Source organism: Rhipicephalus microplus, chromosome 6 (genome assembly GCF_043290135.1).
Source record: "Rhipicephalus microplus isolate Deutch F79 chromosome 6, USDA_Rmic, whole genome shotgun sequence".
Classification (NCBI taxonomy): Eukaryota; Metazoa; Arthropoda; class Arachnida; order Ixodida; family Ixodidae; genus Rhipicephalus; species Rhipicephalus microplus.
Genome location: NC_134705.1, coordinates 157,222,540 through 157,248,893, shown reverse-complemented (window position 1 = coordinate 157,248,893; position 26,354 = coordinate 157,222,540). Strand labels below are relative to the sequence as shown.

The 26,354-nt window shown below is 46.7% G+C and overlaps 1 protein-coding gene across 1 annotated transcript; it reads right to left on the bottom strand.

Annotated features, from left to right (window-relative positions):
• Positions 1-3,943: 3,943 nt before the first annotated feature.
• On the bottom strand, positions 3,944-21,184 carry LOC119167251 (uncharacterized). Its single transcript, XM_037418700.2, has 5 exons — positions 21,004-21,184; positions 15,010-15,161; positions 13,143-13,210; positions 5,806-5,892; positions 3,944-4,096 (listed from the first exon to the last, which is right to left on the bottom strand). Exons 1-5 carry the CDS (start codon positions 21,097-21,099, stop codon positions 3,969-3,971), a joined length of 531 nt encoding a protein of 176 aa, XP_037274597.2. The 5' UTR covers positions 21,100-21,184; the 3' UTR covers positions 3,944-3,968.
• Between the last annotated feature and the right edge of the window lie 5,170 nt (positions 21,185-26,354).

Here is a 26,354-nt window from a genome sequence, read left to right as displayed (position 1 = left end):
TGTGGCTTCATGGGGTCCATTGCAATTACAGCATTTCTTGACAGTTGCGACGCACTTATCCGCTTCATGGTGCTCGGCGCAGCGGTGGCATACCACCGAATTCTCGCAGACGCTGCTCACATGTCCAAGTTTCATGCATTTACGGCACTGGAGAAGCTTTGGAGTGAAAGGCCGCACAGCATGTCTGAAGTACCCCACCTTCACATGAGAGGGGAGTGATGTGCTCTTAAACGCAATCTTCACACAGCGAGACTTGCCTAGCCGGGTGACATCAACAATTGGAGTATCAGTTGTTGACTTGACAAGAAATTGTAAGTCATTATTGGAAATAGACACATCTATGTCGTAGATCACGCCGGTTACTACATCACATCCCAAGGGAACATGAGAGCGCACCTGGTTGCCGTCCAAGTCAGTTACACTGCGCAGAACGCCCAACGCGCAAAACGTCCACAGCCAGTATATTCTTTCTGGCGTTCACTCTTATGTCCGTGATCTCATTTGGCACGAGCGTTTCCAGAGACCTCGACACAGACTGTCTGTTAAGGCGTTTTATGCTGACGGTAGGAAGTGCAGGCAGAAACAGGATGGTATAAGTGTTCGATTTTGGCGCTTCACTTACAGTTTGAATAGTTGAGGATGAGGATGTCATCATGTTCCTCCTCTTCGCTTTGCGGCTAAGCACAGGTTGGAAACCGTTATCTGAGAAGTCCTCACTGCTTAGATAGTAAGCATGAGTATCTTCACTGTCGCTGTCACTCGCTTGTCCCATCCGCTTCCTGGAGGCGGCCGCCACTGACGCCGCTGGTACCGGCAGGCGCCCGGGGTGGTCTACATCCATCCCCTCTAAGGGAGCAGCGAAAATTGATCAACAGACTTAAGTTACAACTGAAATACGCCGGAGTTAGCAGATGTAGCTCCTATTCAAAACACACTTCTTCGTCTTCTTTCAAGACATAATTAATGTCCCAATCCTCTTGTGCACGTCGTCAAACACTACTTGCCAGATAGTGGCACATACCTGTTGGCGGCGGGTATGTGCCACTGGTATGCGGGTATGTGCCGGAGGTGATTGACACTTAGTATCTACCCAGAAACGATGAGAACACACATGGGTAATTTTAACGCCTGAGCGTTAAGAACCAGATATCGATAACGTTTGTTCGACGAATGCAAGGAATAAATGTCAGGATTCCAGCTGGAATCAAATTCAAGCATTCCGCGTGGCTGTCCAGTATTCTACCAAAGAGCTAGGCCAGGTCTCGGAACTACTTTTCTAATAGGCCCTAATTTTCGTGGAACGTCAATTCTTGTTTCAGTGCTGGCTATTCAATTTTATAAACAATATATATGTACTCCTATGGGCTGTGGTACCGCTATCACGTCGGGTTAACGTGAATTGTAGCCAAGTATACGTGCGTTGAAGTTGTTTGATGTAGCAGTGTCCAGGCCTACCATCCTCGAAGCTCCATACCTACATTTCAGCTTGTCGCTTTTGGTGTGGCTGAAGCTTATGTTCTTGTTGGTATCCTTGCGCAAGTGCAAACAACTGGTTGTATAAACATCTGCAAGTCTCCAACTTATTTCTCTGCATGGAACATTCGTACGTAAACTTAGCGTCATTTCATGAAGGTTCCTCTAAAAGATTGCACGTTCCTTCCGTATGCTTCGCCTAACGTCGATTCCCAAGGCACGTGGGATTTGCCGAATTATTTCCATGGAACGACATAGTCGCGTTTGTCGTACACTTATGTCCTCCTCGGCTTAGCGTCCTCACGTAGGCGGCTAAATAGATAGATAGATAGATAGATAGATAGATAGATAGATAGATAGATAGATAGATAGATAGATAGATAGATAGATAGATAGATATATAGAAAGATAGATAGATAGATAGATAGATAGATCGATCGATAGATAGATAGATAGATAGATAGATAGATAGATAGATAGATAGATAGATAGATAGATAGATAGATAGATAGATAGATAGTAAAACGCTGTGATAACGTATTGATTGGTGAAAAAAATGCTTCAAGTCGGAAACGTCTGAAGTTTATAAACATGCTTCAAGTGACGCCACAGGATGAATCAATAACAACAACTACGACAAAAAATAACGCCTCTATTGCACAAAAGACACAACAGACTCAAACTCTCTCAACTACAGCAGGTGATTAGCAACGTTCAGAAAGGAACATTTTCCTGTCAAAACGTTTAAACGCACAAAGGTACGGAGGTGAGTGTTTCTTTTTTGTTTGTTTCAGGTTTCATACGTTTTCGTCGGCTGAGGCCAAGGAGATATAGCAATGACAACAGGCCTATTTGCATATACTACAGCCTCAAAAAATGAAGCTATTCGGAGAGCGTAGTTCTGCAGTCGCATGTAGATCGCTCTGTGCACTGTTCAGTAAGAGTGCGCAAGCTTGTATAAGGTATAAAAGCCACAATGTTGAAGAGCTCGTTTCGCGGAAATTCCGCCGTCAATGTTGACGTAGGCGTTGTTGTTTGCGAGCGAAAGACAATCACCTGGTCCATGACGAAAAATCGAGAGTGATAATAATAAATCATAAATAATAAAGATTTCGGGTACGAGTGAGGATCGAACCGAGGCCGTTAGAGTGGCAAGCATTCTTCATTGTGAGATATGAAAAAAGCAAGCAGCTGTTCTAACACGCAGCCACTCGTCTTCTCGGAAATTCAGTGAACATAACTTTCTCGGCTTAGAAACGCAGTGAAACGACGACGGCTGAAGCTTTCGCGCGTCCGTCTCTGTAGGCTTAGAAACCCCGCGAAAATAACTCTCATGCTTTACTTTACAAACACACGCACCCTGCGTGCAGGCTTTGCAATACTACATGTGATATCGCCTTAATATTGCCCGGTACAAGCGCACATTGCCATCAGGCATCAGAACATGTGCTTGTCATACTGACTTCATGGTTTCATGCCAGCCAACCGTTAAAAAACACACACATATTAGTGCGCGTACACCCACAAGGCCCCCTAGTGGGTGCATAGCAAAGTCAAAAACATTTCACGCGCTCAATAGCTCGTCATTTAAAGCATGCTACTTGTTACAAAAATTGCAGCCCCATGCGAAAGCTTTACTGACCCAGGCCACATTAAACTTTATCGAAACTACGATTTAAACTTCTCGAGTAACATTATACAATAAAGAGCACGCACAAAGTTTTTGAAGTACGCAATAGGGATATGATATCGCAATAACGTTCAATCCTTAAAGGGACACCAAAGGAAAACAATTACTTGTTTGAGATTGGTAAACTGAACTCTTATGTCGTATCGTTTTCATAAATGAGTCCGTAGTTTAGAAAGAAAATCAAGGTTGAAGTTTAATTTTTAAATTTTGCGCCGCAATTTCCTTACAGGGCGAGAAAAATTTCACAATGTGTTTTTCGTATTTTCTGGACATTGGTTCGACGAAATTTTCTGAACCTTCTTAGTCTAAGCCTACCGCAACCACAGATTACAATGTGCTTCAATTGCATTGATCAGAAGCTACGCAGGACCCAGTAGAGAGCTTCAAAATTTTCTACGTCACGTTGTTTGCTGAAGGAATCTCAAAATGGCGTCTCCGCCCGTAGTTTTTTTTTTCGTGCGTTTTCACGCTTATAAAATGTTATATCGCACTAAAAGTGGTGTTTTCGGGTTTGTAAAATTGGACTCTACTAACACACGAAAAAAATTATTTTGCTCCTTGAGCGAAGCTTAAAGGTTTCCTTATTTTTGTTTACTTAACTCACAATGGCTGTTATGACGTTCTTTTTTTATGTCTGCACCGCCCAGAAATAATAACTAAAAAAAGACTTTAGTGTGCGAGTGAATGGGAACGAAGAGAACAAGGCTGACGTCACGACAGTTAGGCTTGTATAAAACGCTCGTCAACAACGACCGTAATACACTTGCAGGCACACTCAAGTTCAGCTTGGACGGCATTTTCGTCTTTATTGGTTGTCCTCGCACAGTTCTCGGTTGTACGTCGCGTGTCTGACGTGACAGTACCGTTTGTAGTTTTGACGGCAGTGTCGAGGAATTTCATCAACGACTTCGGGCTTTACCCACAGCATGCACTCTGAAAGAAGAACAACATGAAAACAAAAATGCACACGTGAGTTCTGGAAGACGGTGTGAAATATGGTGAGACAGTGATTACTCAAAAAACAAAGCAATGCTGCGAAACGGCATAGTTAAGTACAGGCTGCTCGTATCAGGAAGCACCTTTTGCTCGCGGCCGACACCAAAACGAGCCATTTGAACAGAAGTGCAAAATGGCCTTTATCAAACAACCACACGATTAGCCGAACGTAATATTATAATCTGCATTTGAAAGCAAAAGCTGTTCTGGTAAAAATGCGAACAAAGTAAACCTTCACGTTAGCTTTAATTTTCAATTCTATATTTTTGAGTCTCCCCCCTCCCTGATTATGCTAGCAACTTTCAGGCTTCCCTGTATTAGCTTTATGCAGGAAAGAAAAACCTAATTCAAATCATTGCTCATATTAAAAGAGAGCGTTTAACACGAATGGTTAGTGTGCTCTGATGCGCTCGCACATTCATTACTTTAGGAAGAACTGCTTATAGATCGAAGCTCAAGAGTACTTACTGTTTACACAGCATTTCGGGGTCACTAGCGTCGCAAGTACTCTTGGAGCGCTGGTAGGTTATACCATCTTAAAGTTTTCAGTTACAGCCAAGCCTCCTTATATCGAGCTCGAGTGAATTGAAGTGTCCTTTGTAGATCTTATATTCTCAAGCATGTTGGTCTGTTGGTTGCAGGGAAACCAGCTATGCTCTATCTACCTTCTACCCCCTTTCATGAAAACAGCTTTCATTCGGTTGGTGATACATTCACGATAATTTCAAAGGCCAGGACATTTCATAAAATATTTACTTATGTTCGACACAACTCGCATTCTTTGCACAAAAAAATCAATGCGAGACCCATTAAATCACAGGGCCAGCCACACGTCGGCTGCTAGATTCAGCCAACTCTTGAGCTCATTTTTCAGATAGGCTAGTGTCGGGAATGCCTATTCACAAGCATTCGCTCTTGAAAGTGGTTGTAGCATGTCCAATGCCTCATCTCCAGCTCCTGTCTTCAAGCAGGATAAATGTGAAAGTGGATAAAAGAAGACCTCCGAGGTTTTGCGTCACAGCATAAACACGCTGCTCGTTTGCGGAGTCTGACTGGCGACAAAAAAAAAAAAAAAACTGGTGAAATTTATTGCACAGATCGCGCCTTCCTGAGTGTGTAACCAAAAAAAAAGAAAAAAACGTATTCTTGGCTTGAGGAGCCCCGAGGAAGTTCCTGCGGAACGACTAGGTTTGACGGAACCTACTTTTAGAAACCATGCTATAAATCGAAGTCTTACCACGTTCTATATTGCTATAATAGGTAGTTTTCGGATAGCGTACGCTAAGTTGGAGGGTGTTGTGGGCGTGACGTTTGCGTATGGGTGCTATATGAGTTTTCGTATAGTGTTTGTCCCCAGCAAACGCGTACTCACGCTCAAGACACCGCAAATTGGCTTTGCGGGCATTGTGGGCCGTACGAAATTTCATTTTTTTGCTGGCACACCACGAATGCTAGCCGTGGTTATAGTTTTATGACGCATTCACAGTGGCAATGGCCGCAGCGAATAATATTGGCATACGTTATTTGAAAACTCCCCAATAACAGCGCATAAAAAGATATACCAATACATCGAAAAAAGTAGTAGGAAGAATTGATATATGATTCATCAAGCACTGTTGGTAGGGCTCTATAGAAAGTCAGCTTACGATCATAGTCAAGGACAAACATTTTCAGGACCAAACATGTGTCGTAGTCGGTATAGAGGCCATGGCCAACGTAATAATGCTTCAGATCTGAAATGCAAGCAGACATACAGGTTAACAAAGTCTCCAAGATAATAAAATTACAGGTAGTGTGACATCATATCTTGAAGCATATAGTACGAAATTTAGGCCGAATTCTTTGTCATGGCTAGGAAGTGGCAATTCTAGAAAAAATCGTTAATAACATCGCTGAGCTGTGTCTAACGAATAATCAGCGCGAGTTCACGTACGCGTCACAGTTAGAATGCCAGCCGATAAATAATCGAGTGCGACCCTATAGATAACGACATGACCATTATGTCCTTTTAGGGGCGAAGCACCTCAAGACCTCACAATCTCCATCTGGCTGCCATAGTCTAAAGACGACGTTGCACCGGTGAATGTGAACGAACAAGAACATCTGTGAACTACAAAAGGTTTTACGAAGGCAGTTTACAAGAACAAACAAAATAAAAGGCCACAAAATCGTAGAAACACCTACATGTAGCCACCCATCAATCAAAACAAACAGCATAAAAACGCTCAAGATAAACAACCCAAAATAAAAGAGAAGGCCATGATTCATGATCTGATGCGCACTGCTTCGCTCGATCACAGGCATTCACGCCATGGATATGAGTAGATTAGGTAATGTTTGTAATGCTGCCTTTCAGGCAGTCAAATTTTAGCCGTGAATTGAAGCGAACAGTTCTTTATAAATACAATATGCGTCTGCCCAACCATCTACGCGAGGCTGCTGCAAGGCTCCTATTTTACGCGCGAAGCAGCTTTTGCTTGGGGATCTGTCAATCCCTCGGCGACCGTCCTCTCCCCCACTGCGCATGCCCCAACTCTCTCCCTATCCTCGCGTGAGTGCGAGAGGGCGGGGTGGAGGAAGTGGCGTGATCACTGCATACGCTTCGTTTCTCCTCTGCGGTTTTTCTCTCTTCGCCACAGCTCGGCGCTAGTATATAAAGCGGTGTAGTGCTTTGCTCCCGTTGCACTCTCCTTCAAAATAGTGCTTTTTATGTCCGCGTTGGCAACGGTCTCTAAAATAAAGATGGAACACCCACGTGTACAACCAACTCTTCCTTTTTTATTCTAACAATAACAACCTAATGATTACACCATCGTCCTCTGAAGGGGGCCATGTGGGGACGCGAAGCAGCACCGGGTGTTCACTTTGCGGCACACACCTGGTGCTGTACACAAATGACAGGGGGAATAATATAAGCGGCACACAACATATACAAAATTCAGCACCCAAATGAAAGAGACGCGGAAACATAAAAATGAAAACAACAAATAGAAACACAATTGAACACCAGCACTGCTTTGCACCCCCACATGATTCCCTTTAGTGAGAGATTATGCAATTTTTTGACTCCACCTTCACTTAGATTATCGAATATCTTGTCCCTGGCCTGCCACGCAAAGGTTTATGTCATAGAGACCGAGCCAAACATGAACGCAAGAGAGAGACAGGAACCACAAACGCCGGCTAACAGCTGAAACAAAAAGGCCACAAAACAGCAGAAAGGAAGGTAGACACAGAGGGTTATCTGCACATGTATAGGCAAGAGACGATATCTTTCTAGCATGGACATGCACAGATAAGCAACTCATAGCGATGTTTCACGTCACCGGGATATTGATAAACAGTATACTTCACTCAGCGCAATATGTTCAGCATTTCGAAACTGAATATTACCCCAACCCCCCCACCCCACCCCCTTTTTGAAAAGTGGAATGTTTTGCACGACTACAAAGCGAAAGATAACGCTATAACAAGGTGCTTGATTGGGCTAGTTGGTGCTGCATGGTAGACGAAGAAAGTGCTTAACAGCGCAAACGACAGGAGGGGATAGAAGAGACGAGAACAGAAGAGACGAGAACAGCGCTCTGTTCTCGTCTCTTCTATCCTCTCCTGTCTTTTGCGCTGTTAAGCACTTTCTTCGATAACGCTATAGAAAGAGCAGCCCCTTGCACATTTCGACACATCTTATGGTGACACGTCCACACTGTAGGGAACTATGCGAACGACGACGAAGCAGCATGAAACGGCAAGCCACAGCGTTGGTGCACGCGCCACCCGAGCTTGAGTTTGTTTTGTATTTTCGGCCTGTTGGCGTTCCTCGCTCTTCTGGCGTTCCTCGGCCTTCCAGTAGGTCTGTACGTAAATAAACTGCGTGACATCTGGTGGAGGTGTGTGGACTCCCGTACAAACCTAGAACTTCGCTCCCGTAAGCTTCCCCATCTACGTGACATGAACATGGCCACCGAGACGCCTCTCCAGGTGGGACCTTCGACCGTCCATGTCACTTGCGGTGTCGTGTATCCTCAATGAGACCCTCCTATCTTCACGGGCTCCACTGAGTCGGACGTCGAAGATTGGTTGGCGAGGTACGACAAAATCGGCGCAAGTAACAAATGGGACGACCCAAGTAAGCTGAGCTACGTCACATTCTACCTTGCGGACACCGCGCAACTGTGGTTTAATAACCACGCAGCTGACATTACTACGTGGTCTGCATTCAAGACGGCTATTACGGACGTCTTTGGACAACCTGCGGCACGCAAGCTTCAAACTGAGCACCGTTTACGTCACCGTGCACAGCAACTAGGCGAGACCTACACGGGCTACATTGAAGATGTGTTGCATCTATGCAACCGCATCAACTCTACCATGCCTGAGGAAGAAAAAAATCAGGCACATATTGAAAGGCATTGACGACGGCGCCTTTCAGATGTTGCTTCCGAGAAATTACCCCACCATTGCTGTCCTCGTTTCCCTCTGTCAAAGCTTCGATGATTTGCGTAGGCAGCGCGCAATTGCTCGTCAAGCCCTCACGACGCCAGACACGCTCGCAAGCTTGCACCTAGCTGCCCATCCTACCAACCAGCAGCCGCTGCTTTCGACAATCAAGGACTTCGTCCGCGAAGAGGTAGCGAGCCAGCTATTGCTGCTGCCACTGACACATGAGCCCACGCAAACTTTGGCACCGGACCCCCAACACGTCATTCGGACCCAAGTCGCTGAAGCCCTTCCGCCGGTTCATCAGCAACCACCAGTCACAACGCCTCTCACGTACGCCGCCGTCGCTGCTCGGCCTACACAACAGCGTATGCCGTATGTTCAACCTGCCACGCCACCCTATGTCGTGCCTACAACCCAAATTGCGGCGCCGTATCCCTACGCGAGATCTTCAGCCAGCTCCATTTTACCGTCGCTCAGACGCTTGGAGGACGCCGGATAATAGGCCCATCTGTTTCGCCTGTGGTATCGCTCGACACGTCGCCCGCCACTGTCGCCGAGATCCCCCTCCAGTCGACACCGTGGGCAGGCCAATGGCGTCGTCGTCTAGGACGCCATCAAGGTACACCACTGACGGTCCTCGACCCTACGCAAACCATCGGTCACCATCGCCACGACGACGCTCCCTGTCACCTATGCGTCGCCGACCTGCTACGGAAGAGGGAAACTGATCGCTGCAGCTCCGGAGGCAACAGCTGCATACAATTCGAACTGCTTAAGGCCTCCATCTTTCTCGCCGCAAAACGTTATTGACGTCAATGTTGAGGGGACCGCCGCACAAGCGCTTATCGACACAGGGGCCAGCGTTTCAATAATCTGTGAGACCTTATGCCGCAAGTTGAAAAAGGTGACGACGCCTCTTTCGGACCTGATGCTCCACACGGCCAACTTGCAGTGCATAGAACCTACAGCTGTGTGCACTGCACGTGTCATTATCCAAGGTGAACTTTATGCCATTGAATTTTTTGTGCTGGCATCCTGCTCCCACGAAGTCATTCTTGGATGGGACTTTCTTTCGCGTCATCGGGCCATCATAGATTGCTCACGTGCAGAAGTTGCCCCTACACCGCTGCCAACCTCTTGTTTGGTGGATTCTCTTTCTGAAGCTTACAAACTTGTCGTTGTTGCAGACATGGAAATAGCACCGAGAACATCCGCCCTTGTAGCCCGGACCTGTACGGCCGCTCCTGCCGGAACTGTTTTGTTCAATCCGTCTGACGTATTTACCCGCCGCCGTAGCCTACACCTGCCCTTTGCCGTACTCACCGTGGAATCCGGTGCTGCCGCCATGCTCGTCGCGAACTCGCTATCGTCGCCAGTTACCTTACTTCGCGGAGAATGTTTGGGTAACATACAAGACGTTGACCTCTTGCGCCCTCTAGAGTTCGCCGAACACGCACCTCCCCTCCAGCTCAATGCTGTGACACCACCTGTGGCCACACTGCCCGCGCCAGACTCATTCCAGCCCTCTGTTGCCGCTGAGCTATCGCCGACACAAAGAAGCGAACTCTTGTCCCTTCTTCGAGAGTTCCGTTCTGCATTCGATTGCGCTCAACCATCTTTGGGTCGCACAGCGAACATCACGCACCACATTGACACCGGTACTCATGCTCCCTTACGCCAATGACCATATCGAGTTTCAGCGGAAGAGCGTCGTATTATCAACGAACAAGTCAAAGATATGCTCAAGCGTGGTGTCATCCAGCCATCGCAGAGCCCTTGGTCGTCCCCTGTTGTACTTGTGCGCAAAAAGGATGGGTCTATCCGATTCTGTGTCGACTACCGCCGGCTCAATAAGATAACTCGGAAGGATGTGTACCCATTGCCACGCATCGACGACGCTCTCGATTGCTTGCCAGGGGCAGAATATTTCTCCTCTTTAGATTTACGCTCACGATATTGGCAAGTTCCAATGGCTGATCCTGACCGATTGAAGACTGCATTTGTAACACCTGATGGGCTGTACGAGTTTAACGTCATGCCGTTTGGACTCTGCAACGCCCCAGCTACCTTCGAACGGATGATGGACACCATCCTTCGCGGATACAAGTGGAACACGTGCCTTTGCTACCTAGACGATATCGTCGTTTTTTCTCACGACTTTTCCACTCACCTTGTTCGTCTTCGTGCTATTCTCACGTGTCTCACCTCTGCTGGCCTTCAACTTAACATCAAGAAGTGCCAGTTTGCCGCACGTCAGCTCACTATACTGGGTCACGTCGTCTGCAAAGAGGGTGTTCTCCCGGATCCGGCGAAACTCCGCGCCGTGGCCGACTATCCGAAGCCCAAGTCCATCAAGACGCTTCGAAGTTTTATCGGCCTGTGCTCATACTTTCGTCGATTTGTGCGCAACTTCTCTTCCATCATCGCGCCTCTTACCAACCTGTTGACAACTTCCAAAGGCATTTCTGCTTGGTCAAAAGAGTGCGATGAATCCTTCACCGCGCTTCGGCGGTTATTATTATCACCTCCAATACTACGTCATTTTGACCCTGATGCGCCTACGGAGGCCCAAACCGACGCCAGTGGTGTCGGTCTTGGTGCTGTATTGGCTCAACGAAAACCAGGGTACCAAGAATACGTAGTGGCTTACGCGAGTCGAACCCTCAAGAAAGCCGAGTGTAATTATTCCGTCACGGAGAAAGAGTGCCTCGCAATTGTCTGGGCTTTGACGAAGTTCCGCCCATACCTTTATGGTCGCCCTTTCGAAGTCGTCACGCACCACCACGCTCTATGCTGGCTATCATCGCTCAAAGACCCGTCGGGGCGCCTTGGTCGTTGGGCGCTTCGCCTACAGGAATACGACATTCGTGTTGTATACCGATCTGGCCGCAAGCACTCCGACGCTGATGCGCTATCCCGCTCGCCGCTACCGGTTGACCCAGCCTCCTCGTCACCTTCTTCAGCTGTCATAACACCAATCGACTTCACAGACATGGCATCGGAACAACGCAAACTTGTGTGGATTTCCCAGCTCCTCGCCTTTCTGACTGATCCGTTAGCTAATTTAGTGTCAAGAACTATCCGCCGTCAAGCCACACATTTCGCTATTTGAGACGACCTACTCTATCGGCGGAATTACCCGTCTGAAGGTAGGAAGTGGCTGTTAGTGATACCCAGCCACATGCGCTCGGAAATCTGTACTGCCTTCCACAACGACCCGCAAAGCGCTCACGCTGGCGCTCTCAAAACGTACAACCGTCTACGTCAGCGGTACTACTGGCGCGGCATGTACACATTTGTCCGCAAGTACGTACGTGCTTGTACTGCATGCCAGTGACGTAAAGTCCCACCTCAACGCCCTGCCGGTACACTTCAGCCTCTGCCTTGTCCAGCGCGTCCGTTTGACCGCGTCGGTATCGACTTATACGGACCACTTCCCACGTCGTCTTCTGGAAATAGGTGGATAATTGTCGGCGTGGACCACCTCACGCGTTACGCGGAGACAGCAGCTCTACCCGCAGCAACCGCGAGGGAAGTTGCTTTTTTCATCTTGCGCAACTTTGTTCTTCGCCATGGTGCTCCCCGCGAACTTTTGAGCGACCGGGGGCGTGTTTTCTTGTCTGACGTCATTCAAGCGTTGCTCGCTCAGTGCAACATGGTTCATCGCCTGACGACAGCATATCACCCGCAGACGGATGGCCTCACAGAACGATTTAATCGCACTCTTGGTGATATGTTGACGATGTACACAGCTTCAGACCAGACTAATTGGGACACTGTCCTTCCATTCGTCACGTATGCGTATAACACCGCTACGCACGCGACAACAGGGTTCTCCCCTTTCTTTCTGTTGTACGGACGCGAACCATCGTGTACGCTGGACACTATCCTCTCATACACGCCCGACTCCTCTGAGTACACTGCAAGTTCTCATGTTGCCAGGTACGCAGAAGATTGCAGACGATTGGCCCGTTCTCTGACAACCGAGGACCAAGGCCACCAGAAGCTACGGCTTGACATCGACCGACATCTCTCTACTTTCACGACTGGTGCTCTCGTTTGGCTCTGGGTTCCACCGAGCACTCCTGGCCTTTCGTCGAAATTGCTGGCACGATACCGCGGGCCCTACCGCATTCTCGCCCGTACGTCACCCGTCAATTATGAGGTGGAGTCATTGACACAGTCTCATGACTTACGCCGTCGTGGCCCAGAAATTGTGCATGTGAGTCGCCTGAAGCCGTATTACGACCCCGCTTTAGTGACTACGCCTTAAGTCGTCAGGTTGGCTACGCTGTTCACCGGGGGCCAATTTAGGGAACTATGCGAACGACGACGAAGCAGCATGAAACGGCAAGCCACAGCGTTGGTGCACGCGCGACCCGAGCTTGAGTTTGTTTTGTATTTTCGGCCTGTTGGCGTTCCTCGCTCTTCTGGCGTTCCTCGGCCTTCCAGTAGGTCTGTACGTAAATAAACTGCGTGACAACACTAACAAAATGATGGTGTCGACACCTGTAGGTCGATCTTATGGCCAGTGTGAGCTTACCGTCGTCGATGTAGTAGGTGGGCCGGTCAGGGGCATCTCCTTCTTGCCAATTGACAGTAATGTTTTTTCTGAAATATTGAGAAACAAGTTTTAGTGCTGTAATTTTAAAAGCACGTTAACAATTCTAGTAAAACAAGTATCTGTGCTTGTGAGGGTGTCTCTAAATGGCGGCATTTCCGATGGAGGCGGAAATGTTGTAGGCCCATGTGCTCAGATTTGGGTGCACGTTAAAGAACTCCAGGTGGTCGAAATTTCCAGAGCCCTCCACTACAACGTCTCTCATAATCATATGGTAGTTTTGGGACGTTAAGCCCCACATATCAATCAAGGATGTCTCTAAATCTAGTACATCGCAAGTATGACAGACCAAAATTGACTGCGTGACCTGCTCCTTTGCTTACTGCTACGGTCATTTCAACTTCGGCCTTTGTATATGGAACAGCGAATAATTATTTCATTGTTCATAATTGTCTAGACGATTGTGGTGAACAAAAGCACAACACGAAAAACGTTACAGGGGTGCCCCAGGCAGCTTACTTGCACTGAATGCAAAAGAACTTTGACGGGCTTATCTACATCTACGTTATCAGGACGTAGTTGAGACGACGAGAAGTGCAGATGCAAAAGGATAATATTGCACTATTATCGGTGCACGCGTTACGCATGCACCTCCCTTCCCACACACACACATCATCCTCATCAGCCTGACTACGTCCACTGCAGGACAAAGGCCTCTCCCTTGTTCCGCCAGTGAACTCGGTCCTGTGCTTGCTGCTGCCACTTTATACCCGCAAACTTCTTAATCTCATCTACCCACCTAACCTTCTGTCTCCCCCTAACCCGCTTGCCTTCTCTGGGAATCCAGTTAGTTACCCTTAGTGACCAGCGGTTATCCTGTTTACTCTCTCTCTCTCGATATAATTAAATAAATGAATAAATATATATATATATATATATATATATATATATATATATATATATATATATATATATATATATATTTATTTATTTATTTATTTATTGAGAGAGAGAGAGAGATGCGTGTGTCTAACATACTGCAAGCCGCCAACTTGGAATTGTGCATTTCACTGATCATGCATTTTCACTGCTCTGAGGCCAGCTGTGCAATGTATTCGAACCGTGCTACGTCGTGGCCCTCATGACTAACTGGTGCTGGAAACATGCCGACTGTATCAACCAGTAATAAAGAAAGGACATGATGTAATTTTAAAGGACCACAAAGCCACTGCGGATTCATCTATAACGAGCATGCCGACGATACAGCAAGGGTCGTTCACAAAAATGGCGACATGAATACAGTTTCACTATCAAGAAGCTTTTCAGAAAAGCACGTCAAGGATATACGTGAAAACATCGAAGGTGAATGGAATGTCACAACGTGATGGTAAAGAAAGGAAACCACTTCAGGTAATTCGTCGAGATATGCGTGCGTGGTAAGTAGTTTTCAATTGAGTTAAAGACTGCCTGAATGAGGAAAACAGACAGATAATAGAGTTCACGTTGCAAAGGACACAAGAAATAATGGAGAGATATTTCATACTTATATCCCCCGATCACCTGAGCTCTGCAGCTGTTGCCCTCAGTCAAGAAGACTAACTTCATTGACAACGGCTAGATTAGCTGGACTACTCACCACGCGGAGCCAGTTGAATCACATGCAGAGACTTGCTTTCATGAACTTCAGTCATCGACATAGCTCCTGATGCCTTAAATGTTATCGCGAATATATTTAACGTAATTTTGCGAAAATAAACACATGCACTCAATGGTAACGGTTGTTGTTTTCGAAGAATGGTAGTTATTCTGCCCCAGAGATTGCGGTCATAGACATCATTGAGAAGCTCACTTGGAAGAACCACCGTGCCCTTTCAGTTCCCAGACGTAGCCGGCCTTCTTCTGCTCAAGATCCATGTATGAACGAGTGGCAGTTGTGCACAGCATAACGGTGTCGTTGGTTGAGGTGTAGACGGTCACGGCTCGTGGGAACACTTGTACCACCTGAACGCAAGAAAGGAGATAACAAATTCGAACGCACCTTGTGTAAGAACTTCAAATGGCATGAATCGCTCCAACATGAATTCAACGGCTAACACTGTATTCACCAAAATAAGGTACCGCGTACTGTGCGAATGAATGTAAAGCGAAGCAGTCTGCGAGGAGCTGCATACATCGCATTGTTGTTTCTTGCAGCCAAATGAAGGCTTTCGTCATGAGCTGCAGTTCACTGCATGCCAAGGCGAATGCAGTCATTAGCGTATGTTTCTTATACATGTATGCCCATTTGAAAATCTGCTCTACGCCACGCTACTTAAACGCAAAACCTCGTCGCTTCAATGCATGTCCCTTCACGCATGTTCGTCCCGCGCTCATATCATGCCCGACGATTCCCACACAATTGAAGTGAACAAAGGAACTGAAAGCGCCCCGATACACTTCAGGTAAACCAGTCAGTACATGATAATATGATTATGATACGCATTTTAGGTCTTGCCATTTACGTTCATCACACAATCGTGTCATGTAGTAGCGCTTTCAGTATATATCTAGTGGACGAAATGATGGTGAGAGCTTCAAGATTGTGTCGTGCAAATCACGTACGAAATATGTTTTATGATTTTCCCCTTACGACCTGTCATTTCTCTCCGCGATGCAATAACGTCGCGCTGTACTAATATTATCACACATCAAAGTAGCAAAATGGCCTCCGGTGCACCATGAGTGTGGCAGGGAAATCATGCGGTAGACGACATGGGTGCCATTATTTCATGTTGCAACCTGCCGCTTGCGTTCATCATAAAATTGCGTTTCCGGCAATACGAATTTCGCCATATAATAAGCTAGTGAAACTGCCTCCAGTGCATCGAAAGCATGGCACGTAAGCCATGTCATGAATAACATGTCGTGTCATAGTTCTAACATTGGCATATGTCATTTATATTCTTCTTACAAAAATTAATCGCTATACCTTCTGGCATATAGAGCTAGCGAAACGGCTTCGAGCGCACCATCACTGTGGCATGTTATAAGTGATGCAGGACGGGGCATTCATATCCCGATTGTGTTAGAGCCTGCTTTGCATGATCTCATCGCTGCCTGAACAACGCTTAGAACGGCTGTTTTAGGCAGCGTATTTATTGTCGAAGTTGATGACATTGTCAGGACGTCTTTGCAAAAGTACACTGGCTAGCGATAAATTCCAAGAAATGTGACAGTTTCATTCCGTTTTGGTATATTTGCTGAAAGCGAGCAGTAGTGCTGGGAGAAATTTTTTTGTCAATAATATGTGTTTCGCTGTTTCAAAAAGAGAACGAGTGAAACGGGGCAAAAAATTCAACATGAGCCTAGAGTTTGAAGTGTTTGAAAGTGTCAAGGTAAGCAAAAAAAAAAGAAGAAGGAAATGAAAAGGATTGAAACCAATGCATGGTGATCCAGATGCACGTTCCTCAACGTACTCACCTTGAGTGTACAAGATGTACACTCAAGGTGGGTCGAAATTTTCAGGGTCATCTAGTACGGCATCCGCATAAACACACAGCGGTTTTAAGATGTTAGATCAACGTAACTATCATTATTCTTGACAAGTGAGATGTTCTTCAATGAATTAAATTTATCCAGGAGCTGATAATTAGTCTCGTCGCGATAATTTCGTAATAGCTAATTAAAAAATAGCGCAGCTTGCAATAATTCGGCAAGGTTCGGCCGGTTGGAAAATAGCTTGTTATCGCTTGGCTAGGCGTCTACATTCTCATCTCTATTTCTCATCCCTTGTTAAACTAAACTATGCATAGCCGTTAGAGGACAACCGTTTCAGCTTGTCATACTTTTTGGAGTACAGCGCTATGAAACACATGGACGGACACTAATTTTAGGCATGACGGGGGCGCAGATCTACGACATATTTTTATTGCCTGCGGCAGTCAAAGCCCTCTTTCGCTTTGCGGCGTCTACGGGCCTATCTGAATGCCTTTGACTTTTGTATGGTGCCAACGCTGCATACGCGTCAGCTTATTTACTCGCCATTTTCTCGTCTCTTTTCCTTCTCTCTCTTTTCTCTCTCATGTTTATACTCCTCTTTCTCATTCCTCCAGCTTATGGAAGCCATGAAATCATGCACCTGGTTAGCGTCCCTGCCTTCTCTCTTGCTGTTCTTTCTCCTCCTCGCAGTGCAAATACATGTGCCATGATCCTTCAAAATTCACGGTGACAATCACGCTTTTCCAGGATTGACAGTTAGCGATAAAAACAACCTGCATAGTTAACTTAGTTACGCAGAAAGTCAAGTCACGCATGCGTGCAGAAATCAAAAAGCCCTGTTGTAGCAAAACGTGATTGTCGCAGTAAATTTTGAGTGACTATTGGACATGATTTGCTCTGAAGAAGGCAATAAAAAACCAGCTGTTAGTTAGCGCCCGTCGTGTCTATCATGTGCCTCTGGCTTTTCGTTTCATAGGCCCGCACCACAAAATCTTTGACCATGAACCTGCTCGCCCAAACCAGTTTTGCCAGACCAAATTTGAGCTTGTTTGTTAACTATCTGTGCAGAGCGCTTGGGAGGTGATTGAGTGTGTGCTGGTGCATGTTGATCATAATTCGTTATCTACGACACATGGCGAACATTTAGCGCCAGAGCTCTGTCGCAAAAGACCAGAAATATGTACAAAAACAATTCAGAAGGTGTTCAGCCCTACATTTTGTGACCTGCCATCGACCCCATACAAAAGGAAGTGCTGCAGTCAGTGAGACAGCGTGATTGCATGGTGCTCGAAGAGCAGATACGAAGGTCAGATAGACTGTGATGCTGAGACGGGCACAGCGCGTGCTGTACATGAGTGTTTGCTGGGTTCTGTCTGTTCTGCAGAAAAGTAATCGGAAAGATAAGCTTTGCCTTTACGATAGTGACGTCGGCTGGTGACGTCGGCCTACGCGGGAAGCTTAAAAAAGAGCCGTGAAATGTAGAAAGCAAACGTTGAATGGTTTCATAAAAAGAGCGTATTGCCTCACGAATAGATGGTCGCATAAGGTCTCAGGACTTCTAAAGTGCGAGTGGAGTTACAGGGGCTAGACGCGTGGTTTAAGCGCTTTATCTCTCCTTTCGTACCAGTGAGGACGGTGAAAGCTACGCAGAGGGAAAAAAGAGAGAGGGCAAGGATGCAAACAGATGGGTCTCTTCGTCAGCGCGCGTCATGGCTTTGAGCGTCTCCGTCACTACGCAGATCAAGATCAAATCAGCCATTGGCAGCGGAATTGTTTAATGACGTGAACATTTGTGTTTAAGGCGTCATTCGCAGAGGGAAGTGGTATTATCTTGTAGCTGAGTCAGAGGATTGTATGTTCTCGGCCACGTGCCATGTTGCGTTAAATTGTTTTCCCCGCGTGTTCTGAGGAGCCTCAACAATCGACCAGCAAGGTTTTTGGACCCTGCTTAAACAATGAAGCAGGGCCCTTTTAATCACGTGGCTTCAAGCAACCTATAAGGATGTTTCTCAGTGGTAAGAATGACACATAAAATGGGTATTTATTTTTAGTGCGAGGCATTTTCGTTATTTGAGCGTGGCGCAGGTTTTGGCGGCCAGTAGAAGAGGACAAAGATGTTGGGCTGAATTGTGACTGATTTACTGACAGCCATTATATCATTTACTTGCTTTTTATTACCACAAAATACTGGTGGAGGTGCTGGGTAATGATCGTTATTTAGACACATATGTATGAATAATACGTACAACCACACTTGTTTACAAAGATTAGTTCAGGCTCGTGGCCCTTAGGAAAGTCAACCACGTTTTTTGTGGCAACGCCATGGTGCAGCTTTGACCGGGGCTCAGAATATGTCGCAACTCAAAGCTCGAGACTCGTTAAATATTGCCATGGTTTACGTAAGCAACTAGGACATACTAGCTGGTGCGGGAATAGCCAAACATAATCCAACACCATGTTTATAGTCAAACGTAGTCCAACCCCCTGAAATAAGCGACACCCTGTTGCTCATTTCATTTTCCTGACTAAACTACACCACTAATCCAATCCTCGTAATCTGTCCTCTCCCACACTGTCTCTAGCTGATTCAGTGGCTTTTTTTACAGCAAACAAGAAGTATGCGTGAGTGTGAGTGAGCAAAATAAAATTAATATTGAATAAGTTTATTTATTTTCACAACTTTGCAGTCGTTTTTCATAGAGTGATTCAGAGACATGATCCACGAAAACACGGCCACTGCAGTTTGCATATGCCACTGAGCATTTTTTTTCCAATGTCAGAGTGCTTGCTAAGCGTGTGTCACCTAGTGCTGCACAGTATCCACGACAGTCTGCGGGAGCAGTACTTTCGTGCATAGTTGAGGAAACGGCAAACAACGCATGAGGCCCTTAAAAAAATCACTAATGCACGCTAGAGCATTCATCCTGAGCGGCATCATTCGTGTAGAGCCAGGAAGCTGATGACACAACTGTCGAAAAGCAGTGATTGTGGTGGCTTTAAAATACAGTCCCAACGAGTTCTTGAAATACTGTAGAAAAGTGGGCTACTTGAAACACATATTCATGAGAAATGACAGTAAGCGAAAAAAATAACCCGAAAAAACAAAGAAAAAAGGAACGAGAAAAGCGCTGCCTAACAACTGAAATCTTTATGAAGAAAACGTGGCGTATATAAACATAAAGGATGGCACTAAAAAGTTTATAGGCACCTAAAACCTAACGAAACCACACTGATGAGGCAAAGGGAGCAGCACACGATTGAAATTCTTGAAGCATTTGAAATAATAATAAAAAAGAAAAGACCGGTGCGTGGGCCAGCCCTTCAACGCTCTCACAGATGCTGAGGTTATCTATCGGCAGCACACGGAATTAGATGGTTAGTCGGGATCAATAAGATTTTCAGTGTCTTTTTTGTGTTTACAGATGCTACGTTTTCTGCTTTAAACTATCAGTTGTTACACAGCGCTTGAGTCGTGCACTTCACTGTTTTTTGTGCCCTTCTTTTTTTTTTGCGCAGACTGTCATTAGTTCTTAAAAACGTACCATGATGAAAGACTGCAATGAAACTTTTGTATACACCTGACCAAACTACTTCTGTAAGGTCATGCACGACGTGACATTTCACGTCTCTTTCTTTTTTGGTAACGCGTCTTCCCGTTAAACATAACCGGCTAACCGGCTCAGCGGGGCAACCGCTTCCTCGCTCGCCTGACGGGTTCCCGACAAACGGCGCCCTGGAGCTTCCTCTGCCTATCCTACTCCTGCCGTGAAAGTGCCTGTCCAGTGTCGACGTGGGCCACGGGCGACGAGGCCGGAGGGATATAAGGAGCACCCGAGAAAAGACGTGAGATCTTTTTGCTGCTAGAAGGGCTTGCCAGCCAGACACCTGCACGACCGCCTTAGGCCCCACTGCGGGTCATACTTTTGCTGACATCTCTGGATTGTAAATAATTGTACATAAAGTTTTGTTGTAAAACGTCCTGTGGTGAAGGTGTCTTCCTCCGGGTAAAAGTTACGAAGACGGCACTGATCATCCTCGCGAAGCAATGAACCCGGCTTTGCTTCACCACCAAGAACATGGTCCGAACCGTATTTCGAGTTCGGACGAAAATTTACTAATTCATTAAATGTCCCTCGATTGTGTCCAGCTTGTGGTGATTTACACGCTTGAAAATACGAATGGCAGTATGGCTTCAGAAAATCAATCTCGGTATATTCTTGCGTAAGATAGCCCAAAGTACGGAAATGATGGCATGCAGAAGGAGGAAAACCATATATTGTAAATTTTCTATTACCAACCGTTCACCATCTCTCTCTTTATTACATTCATACAAAAATTTACTTAAGAAAAGTTGCGTGGAACGTACCCTAATGAGGTCAACAGGTTCTTGACGACCCGGTAGAAAGCCACCAGCTGCCATAGTTGCAAGCGCCAGGCATGCCACCAGATTTGACGGGGCCATTTTCAAGCAGAAAGTTCCTTCGACGTTAACTCTTTCGCGGGAGGCGTCAATATGCTCATCTGACCAACGTGCGGCCTCTCTTATGTACAGCACTGGGCGATAAACGTCTCAGGAGGTTCGTGCAGACAGTTTCTACCTATTGGCAAGAAGGTGCTCGCTGAGACTCACAATGTGCAAATGGAAGGTAACGAGCCACTTCAAGTGTCGTTGCTCGAACCGCCACTTATCTACTGGTTTTGAGCATCAGCGTGTTTGGAGGCCGAGGTGTGCGGCCTTTCTTGTGCTTGCACTACATGGCCTACACGACCTATAGGCGTGCATACAAACGACGGACGGCTGCGCGGAAATCTTTTCCGCGGGCTGTGGTACCACCGCCCGTCCTGCGGAGAAGCGTGTACAGACGGTGTACAAAGCGAGTAGACGAACGCGACGGAGAAAAAGCATGGCGGTAACGTTTGAAGCGACGCCTGTTTGCTTCGGATCTCCAAGCTATCACTAAATTCTTATCATTTCCATTGCTCGCTGCGTTGTCCTCAACGTAAGTTTAACCGTCTGTGTGATCCTCCAGGTTTCTGCTCCGTAGGTAAGTACCGGTAAGCTGCAACTGTTATACACGTTATTTTTGAGGGATAGTGGTAAAATTATCATTCATGATTGGAAAATGCTTGACGAATGTGTCGCTCCCATTCTTATTCTTCTGGTTACTTCGATCTCAGGACGACACAGCGCGCAATGAAATGGAAAAGGATAGGTGTAACCCTAGGAGACAAAAAGAGCGCAGTGTGTATCAGGGAACAAACGGATGTAAAGGACATCATACCCGTAATCAAGAAGAAGAAATGGTCATGAGCTAGGCACTTAGTACGAAGGCAAGATAACCACTGGTTATTAAGGATCCCAGACTGGATTCCTACTGAAGACAAGCGGGTGAAGGAGAGACGGGTGAAGGAGAAGTTAAGGGGCCAGATGAGATTAGGAAGCTTGCGGGTATAAAGTGGCAGCAGCAAGCGCAGGGATGAGTTGACTAGTGGGACATGGCGGATTTTTTTGTCCCGCAGTGGGCGTACTCAAGCTGCTGCAGCTGCTGATAATATTATCTGGAGAGTATTTCATCACAACCTACGCCGACTTTCTGCAATGGTACAGAACGAGCAGACGCCTCTACCCACCGCCTCACCGAGACCTACAACGCAGGGAAGCAGCCACACTACGGCAGCTGCAAGTACAAGCAATATGGACCCCCGTCTGGGCAAAGCACGTTTGCCCGGAGGTTTACACCACTGATGTATGCCAACACTGCAAGAAGGCGCGAGCCACCCAGAGACACCTCCTTTGGGACTGTGCACCACCGCCGGGTAACAAAGAAGTAATGCCAACTGCCATAAGCAGCAAAATTATCAGCCGAGAGCCAGGCAATCAAAGAGACGTGGTCCAGCACGTGCTTAGCATCCTGGAACGCCAGCGGCCGAAAGCGGCGCCCCCACGGGTTTTACGCGAGTAGGTTGCTGCTCCGGGACGTCCGAGCACGCTAGTGTCTCGCTTTAATCCCCCTACCCCTTCCCCCTTTATGCCGGATCGTCAATAAAGTTGTTTCACTCACTCATCTGGGGTTATAAGTCCCAAAACGAAGGTTTTATCATGGAAGATGCCGAAGTGGAGGGCTCCAGAAATTAAGACCATCTGGTGCTCTCTAACGTGCGCTGACATCGGACAGCACACGGGCTTCTATTATTTCGCCTTCATTGAAATGCGACCACTGCTGCCGGGATGGAACCCTCGACTTTCGGTTCTGTAGCCGAGCACCTTAGCCATTGATCCTACGAGGCGGACAAAAACCTCTAAGCTATTAGTCGTGCGTTGCGTGGCCTGTTAGTCACAAACTGACGCTGGTATTTGCTTTAGTTTTGTGTACAAAAGCTTTCGATGGCAAAATATTCTTCACGATTAGGCACCGCTGATGCAAGTCGTACCCATTTTCTAGGAACTGTATATGCCTTGCATAAGCTTTTATTCGCAACTCCATAAAAAAACGCTCCATGTGCTGGCAGCACTGCTCGAAAAAGAATATATATATATATATATATATATATATATATATATATATATATATATATATATATATATATATATATATATATATATATATATATATTGTTGGGACGTTTATTGGCGGACACTTGTCGACGATGCTTGACAGCGACAGTCAATGCGGGTACCGACTTTCTGCACGAGCTGCTCTTCTTTTTGCTAAAAGGGCGACCCACTAGAAGGCGCTGGAGAGGACGACCCACTGCTTGAAAGCTTCGCCAAAACTACCCCGGGTACGTAGAGGGAGCCGCCTGGCGACCTAACAGCTGGTTATTATGAGCGGGTCGTGGTAGGCTTTGAGGCGCTCCACGTTGACAATGTCGCGCCCTCGACAGCGCATGTCCGAAGATGGTTCGATCAAGTAATTTACAGAGGAAGTGCGTTTGACGACACGGTAGGGGCCTTCGTATTTGGGCAATAGTTTTGAAGATAGGCCAGTTGATGTGGTAGGGATCGTGAGCCAGACGAGTGCTCCAGGGAGGAAAGTAGGCGCAGTAGCACTGGTGTCAGCGCGAATGCCTTTTTGCCGCTCTTGATCATGCGCTGTAAAGGTCCTTGCAAGCTCTCGACACTCTTCAGCAAGCTTGGCTGTAGCAGAAATAGGCGTCCACTCAGACGGATCTGGCTTGTACGGAAGTATAGTGTCGATGGTGTGCGACGGGTGCCTTCCATATAATAAAAAGAAAGGTGAAAAGCCAGTAGTGCTCTGAGGGGCGGTGTTATATGCGTAGGTGACGAAGGGTAGAATGGAATCCCAGTTTGTGTGATCGGCGGCGACGTACTTGGAGAGCATGTCGCCGAGCGTACGGTTGAAGCGTTCAGTGAGGCCATTCGTCAGCGGGTGGTAAACAGCAGTTTTGCGGTGAACAACGCTGCACTCTTTGAGATTGGCTTCGACGACTTCAGACAGGAAGGCGCGGCCTCGATCACTGAGCAGATCCTGAGGTGGACCATGTCGCAGGATGAATCGTTGGAGCAGGAAGGAGGCCACATCGCTCGCTGTAGCCGCGGGAAGAGCGGCAGTTTCGGCGTATCGCGTGAGGTGGTCCACAGCAACAATGGCCCAGCGGTTACCAGCTGATGTTAGTGAAAGTGGCCCATACAAATCGATACCGACGCACCCAAACGGCCTGGCAGGGCAAGGTAGAGGTTGCAGACATACCGGCGACAGGTGCGTTGAAGTTTTGCGGCGCTGACATTCTATGCAGGAGCGAACGAATTTCTGCACGTAGCTGTACATGCCGCGCCAAAAGTACCGTTGGCGAATGTGGTGGTAAATCTTCGATACCCCGGAGTGCACATATTGCGGATCAGAATGAAAGAATTCGCATATGTCAGAGCGCAGACTGCGGGGTATGACTAGTAGCCACTGGCGGCCGTCACGGTTGTAATTGCGTCGGTGGAGGAGGTCGTCGCGAACGGCGAAATGGTAGGCTTGAAGACGCAACGCGCGAGTGAATGGAGTGAATGGATCAGTCAGCAAGTCTATCAGTGAGGCAATCCATTGATCCTTGCGCTGTTCAGTAGCAACGGCATGAATGCTAATGGAAGAAACAGCAAGGTGAGACGCTGAGTCGTGGGCATTGTCGTCAGGCAAGGGAGAGCGCGATAGGGCGTCGGCATCAGCATGTTGCCTTCCGTTGCGGTACAGCACGCGGATGTCGTAGTCTTGCAGCGAAGTGCCCACCGGGCGAGAAGGCCTGAAGGATCTTTCAATGACGACAACCAGTATAGTGCGTGATGGTCGGTGACGACATCAAATGGGCGACCATACAAATAAGGTTGGAACTTGGTAAGGGCCCAGTCGATTGCGAGACATTCTTTCTCAGTGACGGTGTAATTAGTTTCGGCTTTTGTAAGCGTACGGCTTGCATACGCCACGACATATTCCGGGAACCCTGGTTTGCCCTGCGCAAGGACAGCGCCGAGACCTACACCACTGGCGTCCGTGTGTACCTCTGTAGGGGCCGTAGGGTCGTAGTGGCGGAGTATGGGAGGTGACGTCCACAAACGACGGAGAGCGTTGTGAATGCGTCGTCACACTGTGATGACCACGAATGGAGAGGCCCGTTGCTTCCGAGGAGCTTCGTCAGCAGCGATACGATAGACGCGAAGTTTCGGATGAAGCGCCGAAAGTAGGAACACAGTCCTGCGAAACTGCGCAGTTCCTTGACGGGTGTCGGCTTGGGGAACTCGGTCACGGCCCGAAGCTTGGCTGGATGGGGGAGAATTTCATCCTTGGACACGACGTAGCCGAGTATTGTCAACTGCCGAGCTGCAAATCGGCACTTCTTTAGGTTCAGTTGCAGACTGGCGTCACTCAGACGCGTTAAAACATGCCGCATGCGTTGAAGATGCGTGGAGAAGTCCGGCTTCGCCACAATATATATATATATATATATATATATATATATATATATATATATATATATAAGGGAAAGAAGTGTATACCTAAGGGCTCGTTTTTCCGTGTTTTAACACAATATTAATGAGATATAACAGACAGTAATGCCAAAGAATGTACAGGGGAAGTTATTAGAACCAATGGAATGTAAATAAGAAGAAAGAAGAAAGAAAAGTGGATGAAAAAATTACCAACTGTGAGCAGGAACACACAGTTGGTAATTTTTTCATCCACTTTTCTTTCTTCTTTCTTCTTATTTACATTCCATTTGTTCTAATAACTTCCCCTGTACATTCCTTGGCATTACTGTCTGTTATATCTCATATATATATATATATATATATATATATATATATATATATATATATATATATATATATACATGTATATATATATATATATATATATATATATATATATATATATATATATATATATATATATATATATATATGTATATATATATATATGTGGGCAGGCATAGTGGTTGAGTGACCGTAGCGTTGCACATTGTCAAGTAGATCCTCCGTGAGTGGTCACAACGTAGTTTATTTCGACGTTCCGGCCTAGAGTCTGGCCTTCATCAGGATCCTGATGGAGGCCAGACTTTAGGCCGAAACTTCGTAATAAACCACGTTGTGATGACCGCTCACGGAGGATCTACTTGACCGTATATATATATATATTGCCGCGCGCTTGATCTGCCAGCGCAAAAGAGGCAGACGAAGTGGCAGTTCCCCTCGTGCCATTGTTCTGTTTTTGG